At 52.8% G+C, this 12,429-nt stretch overlaps 5 protein-coding genes across 6 annotated transcripts; 1 reads left to right on the forward strand and 4 right to left on the reverse strand.

Moving 5' to 3' along the window:
• Positions 1–243: 243 nt before the first annotated feature.
• On the forward strand, positions 244–1,326 carry J3458_003189 (uncharacterized protein; the record flags this gene model as incomplete). Its single annotated transcript, XM_007811227.1, has 4 exons — positions 244–454; positions 609–654; positions 724–912; positions 1,026–1,326. 4 exons carry the CDS (start codon positions 244–246, stop codon positions 1,324–1,326), a joined length of 747 nt encoding a protein of 248 aa, XP_007809418.1.
• Positions 1,301–2,962, reverse strand: J3458_003190 (uncharacterized protein). The gene is made up of 2 exons (XM_007811228.2): positions 1,648–2,962; positions 1,301–1,540 (listed from the first exon to the last, which is right to left on the reverse strand). Exons 1-2 carry the CDS (start codon positions 2,875–2,877, stop codon positions 1,511–1,513), a joined length of 1,260 nt encoding a protein of 419 aa, XP_007809419.1. The 5' UTR covers positions 2,878–2,962; the 3' UTR covers positions 1,301–1,510.
• Positions 2,963–2,976: 14 nt separating this feature from the next.
• J3458_003191 (uncharacterized protein) lies at positions 2,977–4,986 on the reverse strand. 2 transcript variants are annotated; one of them, XM_066117629.1, is made up of 5 exons: positions 4,573–4,986; positions 4,353–4,468; positions 4,242–4,268; positions 4,016–4,146; positions 2,977–3,923 (listed from the first exon to the last, which is right to left on the reverse strand). In XM_066117629.1, exons 1-5 carry the CDS (start codon positions 4,600–4,602, stop codon positions 3,547–3,549), a joined length of 681 nt encoding a protein of 226 aa, XP_065977416.1. In that variant the 5' UTR covers positions 4,603–4,986; the 3' UTR covers positions 2,977–3,546. The 2 variants fall into 2 exon arrangements, with proteins under 2 accessions (XP_065977416.1, XP_065977417.1); XM_066117630.1 differs by having other exon boundaries at positions 4,016–4,268.
• A 313-nt stretch (positions 4,987–5,299) lies between these two features.
• On the reverse strand, positions 5,300–7,570 carry J3458_003192 (uncharacterized protein; the record flags this gene model as incomplete). Its single annotated transcript, XM_007811230.2, has 1 exon — positions 5,300–7,570. The coding sequence occupies one exon, from the start codon at positions 7,568–7,570 to the stop codon at positions 5,300–5,302; it is 2,271 nt and encodes a 756-aa protein (XP_007809421.1).
• Positions 7,571–8,455: 885 nt separating this feature from the next.
• J3458_003193 (uncharacterized protein) lies at positions 8,456–12,102 on the reverse strand (the record flags this gene model as incomplete). Its single annotated transcript, XM_007811231.1, has 2 exons — positions 8,456–11,225; positions 11,528–12,102. 2 exons carry the CDS (start codon positions 12,100–12,102, stop codon positions 8,456–8,458), a joined length of 3,345 nt encoding a protein of 1,114 aa, XP_007809422.1.
• Between the last annotated feature and the right edge of the window lie 327 nt (positions 12,103–12,429).

The raw sequence follows: 12,429 nt of genomic DNA on the forward strand, positions 1-12,429 counted from the left end.
CCGCAGTGCGTTGCTGTCACTGGTAGCTCGGCCGCTTGCGTCTGGTCACTGGTGCGATTCTCACCTCCAACTAACATCAACTGGTCCTCTCTAGTTCCCACACCCAAGGGCCAACACAGAGACGACACAACAACACCGGACTCGACACTTGGTCATCGCCTCCCCTCGCGTCAACACCCTCATTCCACGCTCATACCCGACACATGCTCAAGAATTCCGCTACACAGCTAGGTAGCTGGCATCATGTCACCTAAAACGCTAAACATCCTCTGCTTTGGCGACTCCCTCACCTCGGGCTACTACGCCATGGGTCTCGAGTCCCATCCATACTCCATCGCCTTTGCCGCCAAAGTCCAGGAAGCCCTGCCAAACACCAAGCTTCACGTCTACACCAACGGCAAACCAGGCGACGTTGCTTCCTTTCAATCATTTCGACAGAGACTACAAGCAGAGTGTGAGTCCAACCATGTCCCCTCCTTGGCCAAGTCCATTGGGGGAAAACTTGGTCATCCAAAGGCTCGCTCTCTCTGATCTGCCGTGAAGTCTGCATACACAAGCTGAAAGGACCACCCTTCTCATCCATGACACACCAACTCACAGCATCATAGGTGATGAGCGGCATTACGACTGGGTAATAATCCTAGGAGGCACAAAGTACGCCCCTCTCCCTTCTCTTTCAACATGTTGATTGTCGCGGTTTTGCCCGGTCTTACATCTTCGCAGCGACCTGGCTTACATGGTGCCCCCAGAGCAAATGTACGAGTCCTTCCAAACAAACTGGGACATAGCCCTCGCAAAAGGCAGCAATGTCCTTGCATTGACGATCCCCGAATCCCAGACCAAGACTGCGTGGGTAATACAGAATAGATCAGAGATTAACGCCTCGATTCTGGCCCACAAGGAGTTTAATTAGTAAGGATGCCCTTTCTTGATCTTTTGTGGAAACAAGGGAAAAGACCCCTGTGGAAAAACGCATAAGCGTCACGGCACAACGATGGACCAATATGGCAACTAACCTTGTCTAGCCACGCTTTCGATCTCCATGCCAAACTGCCGTACCACTCACTATCAGCAGAAGACAGGCAAAAGTACTGGGACGACGGGCTGCATCTAACAGCCCAAGGCTACGAGTGGATGGGCGGACACATTGCCGATGGCTTCTTGGCGGCACTCTCCTCGGTGAATGGTGTCAAACCAACGCCGGGGGCTGACAGCTCTAAACGGCCTGTCAGCACAAACGACAACACGGTGTTCGAGGAAGAGAGTGGCAACCCTGGGAAACTAAGCGAGGGATACGTGGTGGTGCGAAAGAAGGATTTGTGGTGATGGCCATGATTCAAGAATTATAAACTAGGTTTATAGAAGAAATGGAAATGACAAGTCTAGGATATTTCTTCACCTGGACCCCTTTCCTGTGTTTTGCCTAGAACGCCAAAAAAGCAAAAAAAAAAACAAAGTTTGAAAAATGCGGCAAACGCTACTTTCATGTCGTAAGGGATCATCCATCCATTCACACAGCCAGATTTACTGCCACAAAGTCCTGTCCCATAACGTTAGTTCAAATGCCAGCGCCGGTGTACCTTTTTTTGACAAGGAATATATATAAAGGGAAAAAAAAAAAACAGAAAGAAAAAAAATAAAACTCACAGGAAACTCCTTTTGCAGGGAATTGGTCACGTTTTCGACTTCTTCCGCCAGGTTCTCCACATTGGCATCCCATCTGCGCATCTCCTTGCCTGCAATCACCTCTGCCCTGCCACTGCCCTTCTCCCCGGATGCTTCTCCGCCTTCAAACCAAACAGTGCCATCCAGCTGGTCTATCCGCCCGACAAGGCGTCCCTGCTCAATCATGCGGGCCGTCGTCTCTTCGGCCCTGTCCGCGTCCAAGCCCAGCAGCGAGCCCAGGGCCTCGAAGCGGATGTTGTTGAACAGCCTAGATGTGCCGAGCAAGTTGTGCTCGACGACGGCCCTCGCAAGGACAGTCGATCCGTCAGACGTCGTGGCCAGCTGATGGGGCTCCAGCGCCTCGGCGAACTTATCCACCTCTGCCGGCGACAGCAGCCGGTCCAGGAACATCTTCTCCAGGATCCCAAACTCGTCCAGCTGCACGGACCGCTCGTCCTTGTACAGCCTCCCGAGCATGCGGCTTCTCATGGGCCCGGCCGGCGCCAAGATGGCACACTTGATGGCCATGCCGAGGGTGTGCAGGCGCTCCTCCTCCGCGACGGCGGGCGAGAAGCTAATCTCGTGGTATCGCTGCGAGGCCGACAGGAAGTCCCTCTTTGCGTCTTGGATACGCGCCTGCGAGAGTCTAAAGTGCAGGTTCAAGTCTGGGTCGGAAACGGTGTGCATGATGTTCTTGAGTTTGTTGATGTACGTCTCGGCGGCCGTGGGGTCGTCCTCCTCGAGGTAGTTTCGGACAATGCGGACCCATATCTTGGCCTTTTCCTCGTCTGTGACCTTGCGCTGGGAGCTGTCGAGCGGGATCTCGGCCAGGACCTTGGCGGCGTCTGTGAAGTCCTCGTTGGTCTCGTGGGCTGTGGCCACGAGGTCGCAGAGGGTAGCTTGGGCGTCGAAGAAGGACGACGGCTGCGACGAAAGCGCGGAAAGGGTGCGCGTGCCGACTTGGATCCAAATGTCTTTGTTGTTGAGGGCCTTGAGGGTCGCCACGAAGGCGCTGAGGACCGAGCGGGTGGCTACCACGCCGAGGGCCTGGCCGAAGAAGGAGCCGGCGGTGGCATTCAGGTCGTCGATGGCGCTGGTTGGTGAAGAGAGGTTCTTGATGTCGGCGAGGAGAGCTTCGTAAAGGGGACCCTTTTCGCCGGATGCTGACTCGGCTTGGGTTAGAGCCTGGACGACCTTTGTGCTGGGCGCCATGGTGGTGTGGCTGTATACTCGGATTCTCCCCGTTGGAGGCCAAATATGTTGTTGAGGCAAGGTCCGAGAGGTGGGACGACGTGAGAGCTGGGCTGTTTATGATGCTGTCTGCGTGTGGGGACAGCTCTGAAGTCCTCGACATTGAAATTGGCGGGGGCGTCAATCGTCGACTTATGGGCGGGCAGAGGGGAGCTTTGGCGGGGCAGTGACAGCGGTGGGCATCAATTGATGATGGCATTGCTCTCGCTGCAGAGTCTGATGTGTTTTCATGGCCCGTGGGGAATCTTTGGCCCGACGTATCTTTAGAAAACTTGATTTGTAGAGAACTTGGGGCTTCTGACCAAGCTCACCCTAGGCATGGTGCCCATGAACCCAAGGTATCAACTCGCAACAGTCGGATGCGTCCGGTAGCACCACAGCAAGTGCCTTGTACACAGGTGTAATGATTGCAAATCTTAGAATGAGGGACACCATGCTATGCCACAAACGGAACCCTAACAGCAACGACGTAGCTTTCAAAGTATTTGCATAACGCCCCCTCCTCAATCCCTCGCACTCCCATCATGGACTAATCCTCAGCCCAAAAAAAAAAAAAAAAAAAGGCCGTATACAAGTTCAATCTAAAGAATATCCTCTTTGGGGATTATTATATATATACCTCGACTCTATTTATTTGTTATGCCACAGCAACGTCCGCAGTCCATCCCACTCGTCGCAATCCTTGTAGATATACACCATGCTGCTGCGTAGGCTGGACTGCAGGTCCTCGGGATGGGTCTTGAAAAGGTACATGACCATGGCCCAGGAAAGGGAGGCAAAGGCAGGCCAGGCGTAGTAGCTGATTTGAGAATGCAGAGGCTCCTTGGAGACGACGGGGAATCCGTGTCCGGGCTTGACGGCAATGCGTGCCAGCGCCAGCGCGACACGCGCAAAGATGTAGATGACGATTTGCTGGCTGACGGACGAGACCTTGCCGTTGCGCTTTGATCGTTGGCCGAAAACAATGTAGCCGCCCAGAAGACCGGCGATGAATGTGTCGTAGGGGCCTGCGTGGGTTTTCATGTAAGGCTCGAGGTCAGTTTAGAATTCTAGGTAGAGGTTTTATCCCGAGCTCAACAAGATGGCGCGTGGCACATACCCTCCTTGCCGGGCGTTGGACCCCAGTGTTTCAACGCAAGCACAGTCAACTTGTATATCGTTGCAAATCGGGCTAGGTTGGTGGCATGCTTTCTGGTAGCCCTCAACACGAGACCAATCTTTTGTCGGAATCTGTGTTCCCGCGGAAAAAGGTTCAGTCGTGTCAGCATATCAGTTGGCCCAATGTCGCTTTCATTCACGTTGCGCAGGCAGGCAAGTGTACGTACGTTCCCGATCGGAAGAGGAAGATCATCCTAAATGAACGCGCCATGTTAGCTCCCAGCATTCTTGGACTCGTATATACTGTAGGCCGCAGGCACATCAATCCGTCTACTTACACCAGCGCATGTGGAAACCGAACCTTTGTTCCGTAGACGGCGCCATTGCGGGCAGTCTTGACGAGCGACAACAGGTCGTGGTATCTCGGGTCAAGCGCAATGCGCTCCAGGGCAGCCTGCACGGGAGCAAAGCCGCGGCCCCAAACGTCAGCGTACGAATTCTAAAAATTCCTCTTCCAAGGCTCCAAACTGTGCCAACACTGAGCATTGCATCCCCTACCTTGAGAGTTTGGACCGACGTCGCCATCATGTGCCTCGGCAAAGGGTGGGTATGCAGGTATGTAGGTATGTGTGATATAGGAGGGGGCCGCCAAATTCGCAGTCGCAAACAGAGGCAGCGGCCTGGTTTGCAGGCAGAAGACGATACTAAAAAGGGGAGGTTGCTTCGTTCAAATCATCGGTATGCGCATTGACTTGTAGTCGAGGAAACGCGCTTGGGTCGGGGTTGGTAGAAAAGGTTGACAGCTCGAGAGGATGCAAGAGCGCAGACAGACATGTCCGGGGTAATATTGTGAGTTGGAGCCTCGGGATGCGGCTTCGGCTTGTGCTGGCTGCCATGTGCGCCAGTTGGCCGTGACTGGGAGTCTCCGTGCTGTCATGGGGCACTGGGCCCATCTGCAGCCCCGCGACGGGGCAGCACGGCTGGACCAGTTGGCGGGCTTGAGGGGCAGATGACGCACCAAGTATGGCGTCCCCGTCTTCTGTGCTGCCAGGCATCTTTCACATGTCAACTGGTCATTTATCCATACGGGCGGGCAGACCAGACCTGTCAATCATCTTGCAATAAGCTCGCCGAGAGCCATGTAACGCACAATACCCTACTTCGTAATGGAGCATAACTAGATCCACAACGGCAACTTCCCCGGCCCCTTTTGCTCAAATGGCGCATTTCTGGTTCTTCTGGGTAAATAACTACATACGTACACACATGCTTGGCCCAAGAACCGTCAACACCACCGCTCATGTGGTTCTCGCCACTTCACGCCCAAAATATCAAATATCTTCCTCTCGTCCCTGCCCTCAACTAGCTCCCCCTCCGTAACGCGCACCCTACCAGGTCCCCGAATCACATCTTTATACAGGCCCCTCTGATTCAGACGCATCCCCTTCTTGGACGCCAGCAGCCGCATGCTGCGATTAAAAATGTCATTGCCCGTAAAGTAAATCAGCGCGCCGCCCATCTCCGACGCCGGCACGAGCAGGAAATCGATGCGTCTCCAGACCGGCCGGTAGTCCTCGTCATTAATGCCCTTGGTCTTGGGGAGGACACAGCATCCGTGCCATTTGCTCCCATCTCCGCCGGCGTGAAACGACGCCAGACGCGCCGTGAGAAAGCCGTCCTTTTCCAAGACACGAACCAGTTCGTTCAGAAAGGGGCGCAGCTGCGCTACCGAGTCTGTGTCTAATTTTGTCACGATCAAATCAATGTCGTTGGAGCTGGCAGCGCCTCTGCGGTAGCTCCCTCCAATAATCAGCTCGGCCTGCGCATCAATTCTCGCCGCGGCTCTCCTCACAACGGCCCCGAGAGCCTCCACCTCGCGACGCGGAATCCTCGTGTTGAGGTCGTCATAATGCTCGGCGCCAACTCGCTGGCTGGGGTTGAGCTTGGCCTTTGACTTGATGTCCTCGAGTGTTCGATATCCTTGGCAAACCCACTGCTGCGCCTGTTTGTTCCCCACGCCGTATATCTGCAGGAATATCTGGAGGGCGCCATCCGTCGGGTCGTCCTGCGCATATTCCAGTCGTTGGAGTTTGTTTGTCGTGACAATCTCCTCAATCTTCTGCGCGATTCTTCGCCCAATATGGGGCAGCTGGAACGCCTCCTCCTCCGTAGTAATCCTAGTCGCTTGCCTCTTCAAAGTCGCAATCGCCTTCCGGTACCCCGTAGTCCTCCAATGGTCATTGACCCGGTCGTAGTAGCTGGCCATGCTTTGCAGAACCTCAATCGTCCTTGAGTTTGGGTTATTCTGATACGCATCTTGAGCTCCAGCCTGATTGCAAGCAAACCGGTCCTCAAACGGGGTGTGCTTGCCACCAAATCCGCGTTTCTTGCCCGGCCCAGTCGTTCGCTGCTCATCTTCAGACGACACTCGATCCTGTTCCATATGTGAATGAGCCTCGGCCCCGTCCGTCGTGGATCGGCTATCGTAGTCGTCGTCATTCTCAAGCGGAAGACCCTTGAACTCCTGCATCATCAAAATGTACTGCGACAACTCGTCATTCACATTCGAATCTTTTCTCTCGGATTCCTCCCCAGAGACCCGATATTCGTCCTCCCTACTTCCAGAGACAACCTTCTTCTCATCAGCAGCCCCCCCAAAATCCACCAGATTAACACGCTGCGAATCCTCCTCATTAGGCGTCCCCAACGCCGGCACAAAATCAAACCTCCTCGAATTCCTATGCTGAGGCTTGATCTTCAACGACTTGGTCGACTCCTCCGAGCTCGCCACCTCCACTTCCTCTCCCTTCCCCTCATCTTGCTCTGGATGCCCCGGCACCATATACTTTCTCTGCCTCGCATCTACCACCGCCCTGAATCGAATACAATCAATCGGATATTCGTCATTCACCACCTTCACTTTCTGCCCGGAAACAACCTTTTCCACGTCCTCGTACTGAATTCCCTTGTCGACAATAACATGCGTGGCGCTCTCAACATCTGGCGTCCACAAAGCCCCGTACTCACGGGCCTTATTAATACGCAGTCTTCTTACGGGTGCGATGTCATTGTTGGGTATATAGTAGAACAACAGGCCCTTGAAGATTTGCTCCTGCTCGGGGCGGAGATTGATCGAGTCGCGTTTACGTTTCTTGAGGGCCATTGAAGGGGAATCTATTGTCTCAGAGCGTGCAAGTGAAGTCCCGCTGTCCTTCTTCAGACCAGCTGAATCGGGTATTATGGTGCCATCTTGGTCGAGGAGGCTAGTAAGGCGGTTGCGTATGAAATTCTGAGGCGTGGCTTTTATAGTTGTTTCTTTGGATAACTCTGGTCGCTCAACTTTTCCTAGTTGCTTCCGTGGTGATTTATTATTCCCTGCCGCACTGCCTTCATTTACTTGCGGTCTAGGCAGTATGGTCCTCGTGTGGAAGAACCGTGCTCGTACCAAACGGTCTTGTGCTTCAACTGCGTCAAAATCATCTGCCGCTTCTTGAAACGCCTTTAGTCGATCAAAGTAGGCAATCTTCTTGTCAAGGGATGGCTGTTCAAGCGCCATGGCCAGAGGCTGACTCGTGACGAGGTATGTTTGATAACTCCGCGATAATGCTGGTGGATCTGAGGTGCGGTTATCCTGCTTCAACGCGGCGACAACAATACCCTGGCTTGTTGCCTCGGTGGTTTTATGGTATAAGAGGCGAAAAATAATGGCTTCTCACGTTTGCTAGTGACTGCGCTGGTTGTCTGGTCCAATGATCACCCACGACGTCTTGTAGGTGCAGATGAAGCGTTAATGTTGCGGAGGTGGGATTGTACCCAGTCGTCGCAGGCAGCCACTCCAAATAAGCACCAGACAAAAGAGTCTTAGGGACATCGGTCAGCCCACATCGTCAGTCATATAAAAACACAACTTCTTCCTGGTGAAAGTTGTTGATTTTAATACACAATGCTAGCAATACACTGCTGCCATCTTTGCTCCACCATAACTAGAGTTAGATTTTACTACTAAAACATTACAAAGTCCCAAAGTATAATAACGGCGGGAGTAGCCATGGTTGATCCGCTGGCTATGTCATCGCCAGCCCAATAATTCCGCCCGCCCTTGGTATCCACCCGTATTTTTCAGCGCAGTACTATTGTGTATAACCATACTCGAATGTGTATGTGTGTGTGTGTGTGTGTGTGTGTCTAACGATGACCGAACTTTCCGGGCTTTTATGCCTCTAGCCTTCATTATTATTGATGTACGGCCCGTGTCAATTCCCATACCATGATAGAGCCTACCTCCGTATGGATGCAAGCAAAGCAAACACAAAAAACTCCAATCGCTGATGCAGCACAATTAATCCCATTCATGACACGTTTGTTTCAAACACCAAACCATCTTGAGCTTTTTCTCCCCTGGTCTTTGCGACGCCGGGGCGACTGTTCCTTCGTCACCAAATTAAGCCCGTCCGCTCAGAGGTGTCAATTTCGCTTCCTCAAGAATGTTCTGCAGCTTTCGCGTTTCTCGAGCCGCCGTCTCGCGCTCCTCTTGAAGATCCATGACCTGGATCTGCGCTTCGTTCATCTTAGAAACGACTTGCTGGATCTCGCTCTCAGCATCCGCGAGGGCCTTCTCTAGTTCAGTGACCCGAGCTCGAAGAGTATTGATTTCTACTTCTTCCTCAAAGCTCTTGGGAGTAATAGCCTGGCCTGAATGACCGAAAATAATAGGCACTCCAGAGCTTAACAGTGAGCCCTTGCGCGCAGTCACACCCACGCCAGCACCACCATGGATGCGGCGAAGTTGCTCATTATGAGCTTCTCGAAGTTGAGAAAGCTCCTCTTCATGTCGAGACACACGCTCCTCAGAGGCGGTCTGTGCCGTGACAAGCTGCTCCTCGAGAGCGTGGAGGCGTGCCTGAAGCTCGGTAATTCGCTCCGAGTTCAGTTTTCGGTCCGAGTCGCCTCGGGCTACAGTATCGGCAAGACGCTTTCGCAGCTCAGCATTAGTGGCTAGCTGTTGCTGAACCTGAGAAGCAAGCTGCTCAACACGTATAGCCGATTCGCCCAGCTCATCAGATAGAGCCTTCTCCCTGTCAAGGTTCCGAGATTCCCCCTCTGATAGGCCCTCAACCTGGTTCATAAGGCTATTCAAATGCCGTCGGGCGGCATCTCGCTCAGAAACAGCTGCTGAAAGAGATTGCTCGAGGCGCTCGATAGCAAGCTTCGTCTTCTCATCGGACACAGCGTCACCTGTGCTAAGTTCCAGTTTCTTAATACGCTCCAATGACTCAGAGTAGGAGCTTCGCAGGTCCTGGTAAGCCTTCTGGAGAGATTCTGAGGTGACAGGGACACCGGGCGTGCCATTGGGAGCACTTGATCGAGCCAGTGAAGGAGGAATCAGAATGTCCTTTTCCTCAAGCAATGAACGAAGGGAAGCGATCTCTTCCTCGGCTCTATCAAGGTCCATCTTCAGACCACCAAGGCCCTTCTCAACCTGCCACTTTTGCTCCAGTGCATCCTCTGCACGACGTCGCAAGACATTGATTTCGGTGCGCAAGCTAGATATCTCCTTGTCAAATCCAGCTTTTCGTGGTTCTTGCAACAAGCGTTGGCGCTCCGCTTCCAGAATCTTGATTTTCTTGGCATTCTCGCGGTTCTGGAACTCCTGTCTCTCAAGGAGATTCTTCAAGGCACTGTGTAAGGCGTCACGTTGAGCCTCCACGTCTTTTAATCGCTCTGCAAGGGCTTCTCTTGATTCGGAATGAGGCTGCTTAACGCTCTCCGACCTCGACAATCCACCCAAAGCAGGAGGGCCTCTAGCCCTAAAGGAACTAGTTGCTACCGAGTTTGATCTTGCCAAGGCAATGTCGTCGGGGCCAAGTGAGTTGCGTAGTGAGGTGTTTTCTTGCTTTAGAGATTGAAGTTGATGTTGCATCTTTGTTGATTCATATGTGAGGTTAGCATACGAGGCGGCTTCCGCTTCCAAACCTTCCACTCTGGCTCGTAACTGAGGGACAACCTCATCCCGAAGGTTGTCTCTTTCATTACAGGTATCTTGTAATTCACTTTTCAGTCCAGATAGTAGGTCTTCAAAGTTGTTCTTGGACTCCCTTTCTTCAGCAAGGCGTCGCCTTAAATCTTCGCAAGCCTTTTCCAAATCCTTGACACGGTCATTGGCATCCAGATTGTTCATGTGAGCAAGGTCTATTTGTGAAGCCTTCTCAGACAGATCCTTGATCTGCTGGTCCAGGGCTTTTCTCTTTGTCCTTTCATCCTGCAGCTTGTTACTTAATTCCAAACGAATAGCAGCCTTCTCCTGCTCTGATCTTCTTTGGATTTTTTCAATCTCTTCTCTGCTTTGGTCATACTCGCTAAGTTTAGCGGAACTATAGCCCGAATCTGAAAAGTAGTCGCTTGATCGCTTGCTCGGCGCTTGGGGGTTGTTGGCTTGTTCTTGGAGCCTATCAACCAGGTCTTCAAGGTCCATCTCACGCCGAATAGATGCGGCCAGCTCAGAGCTGATGGCTTTTAGCTCGTCCTCCATCTCGTCGATTTCAAGAGACGACGCGGTCGTTCCAGGGGGTGGTGTTGATAAATACGATTCGCAGTAGCTGATTGGGTTCGATGTTGCACCATTGGAATTACTAGATGATGAATTTGATCCGGCGTTCCTCGATTTTTCATGCGGGGCATTTATGTTTTTACCCGGGGACAGTGGCGAAGGAATCGAAGAGAAATCTGTCACCGACGGCGAGGGGTTGGACCAGCCAAACAATGCAGCAAAAGGCGATCCTTGACCCGGCGATCTGGGTAGTGGTTTGTTTAACTGCGGAGATGCAGCTAGCTTGGCCGATTCGGGGGACCCTGGTTGTCGCCGAGCTTCTAATTGAGTTTGGGAAGTTGACGATTCGATAGTATCGAGTTTTAGGTGCGGAGGCGTTGGTTTTGGGGCCAACATGAGAGGACTTGGAGTATGGTCTGCGTGGTCGCCGTAAAGCGATTCAATATCTTCGAGGCTGTGGTCGTCTATTGCGTGCCCAGGGGTTGGATTGCAGGCGTTATCTTCTTCTGGTGGAGACGAATTGGAACCTTGTGAACTTAATTCGTCATACACTGACAGCACGCCTGATGAGTCAGAAGAGTCTCTATGTCGAAGCTCGTCTGCTGGAATGCTGCGCGTCTCGGATGCTCCCGCCTGGGTGGAGGCTAGGATAGTGACTGGAGATCTAGGATTTGAATTCCAGTCAGTACAAGATGCTTTTCATAACAAATCTATATTGGATTCGAGCATGATTGATGACACTCTGCCGTGTCCGTGTATGTCGGCCCAACAGAGGCAGCCGCACGCCTTTGACAAGATAGAAACGAGGCTCATGCCGAGGATGCATAGGTGGCCAGGTCATATAGTCGAAACGAAGTCAAGATGATGCCAGGATTCGATGGGGCAAACGAAAGGTGGACACATAAATAGCAGGGAGAAGGGCCCAATGGCAGGGTTGAGGAGGGGTCAAAGGAGGGCGAAACTCACGAGGAAGAGGGCACCGATGTTCGAATTGACTGCGGATAGTCGTAAAACGTCGGACTATCGACAGACGGTGGTCTGGCAAACCTCTGGCCCGGCTTGGGGAGAAGGTCAGGGTTCAAGGGAGCAGGAACTGCCGCGATGACTGAATCGCGCAAAGATAATGATGCGGCCAAGGACGACGCCGATGAGGACAACGGCTTCCGCCTGATTGGGGTTCTGAGAGGAGGAGGGGGGAAGTGAGCAATGGTTGATTGAAACGTAGTTCCGGCAACAGGAGTCGTGATGGAAGCCAAGGAGCTGAGACTGCTGGCGACGCTATGCCCTATGGGTAGACAAGGAGAAGGAGGAGTGTCAAGGTCAGAAAGCGTTTGATGGCAGATCTTGGCCAACGAGTCGTCTTGTTGCTCCTGCGGCGGCTGTTGCTGGTGGTGGCGGCTTGGTGAGGAGGAGAGCTCGTGGTGTCGGAGAGTGTCAGAAGACTTCGAGGCAGATGTTGTATCAGAAGTTGACACGATCGATGACGGGCCTGGCTCCAGGTCCGCCAACGCATGACCATGAAGCGAAGCTAATTGTGCCATTTTAGGACTCGCGTATGTGACCAGACCGAGCAGTAATGTCTTATCACCGGGTCATTAAATTGACCATGGAAAAAAAAGGATGTAGCAGTATCGGCAAATTGGACGAGAAAGGGAGAGAAAGAGGCACGGCCCAGGGCGGCGGATATTGGTAACCATCAACGGTGACAGGGCGAACTAGCCATCAGACGTTGTTGACTGGGGGCGCAAAGAACAGGAAAAGATGGCGCGAGGAAGAAAGGCAAGGATGGCCGAGTGTTAGTCGCAGGGTCACTCCATGTCGAGGCGCAGTGGAGAGCGCGCGTGGATCCCAAAGAGGTTTAGCGGCAG

The sequence above is a fragment of the Metarhizium acridum genome (assembly GCF_019434415.1).
Source record: "Metarhizium acridum strain ARSEF 324 chromosome Unknown scaffold_13, whole genome shotgun sequence".
Taxonomy (NCBI): Eukaryota; Fungi; Ascomycota; class Sordariomycetes; order Hypocreales; family Clavicipitaceae; genus Metarhizium; species Metarhizium acridum.

What these genes read in the sequence shown, in the direction of transcription:
- J3458_003191 (XM_066117629.1), bottom strand. Translation starts at nt 4,602, where the DNA reads ATGATGGCGACGTCGGTCCAAACTCTCAAG. An exon ending in CGTCGGTCCAAACTCTCAAG is followed by an intron (nt 4,469 to 4,572) that starts GTAGGGGATGCA and finishes GCTCCCGTGCAG; the next exon opens with GCTGCCCTGGAGCGCATTGC. An exon ending in TCCAACGCCCGGCAAGGAGG is followed by an intron (nt 3,924 to 4,015) that starts GTATGTGCCACG and finishes AAACCCACGCAG; the next exon opens with GCCCCTACGACACATTCATC.
- J3458_003190 (XM_007811228.2), bottom strand. Translation starts at nt 2,877, where the DNA reads ATGGCGCCCAGCACAAAGGTCGTCCAGGCTCTAACCCAAGCCGAGTCA. An exon ending in CCCTGCAAAAGGAGTTTCCT is followed by an intron (nt 1,541 to 1,647) that starts GTGAGTTTTATT and finishes GTTATGGGACAG; the next exon opens with GACTTTGTGGCAGTAAATCT.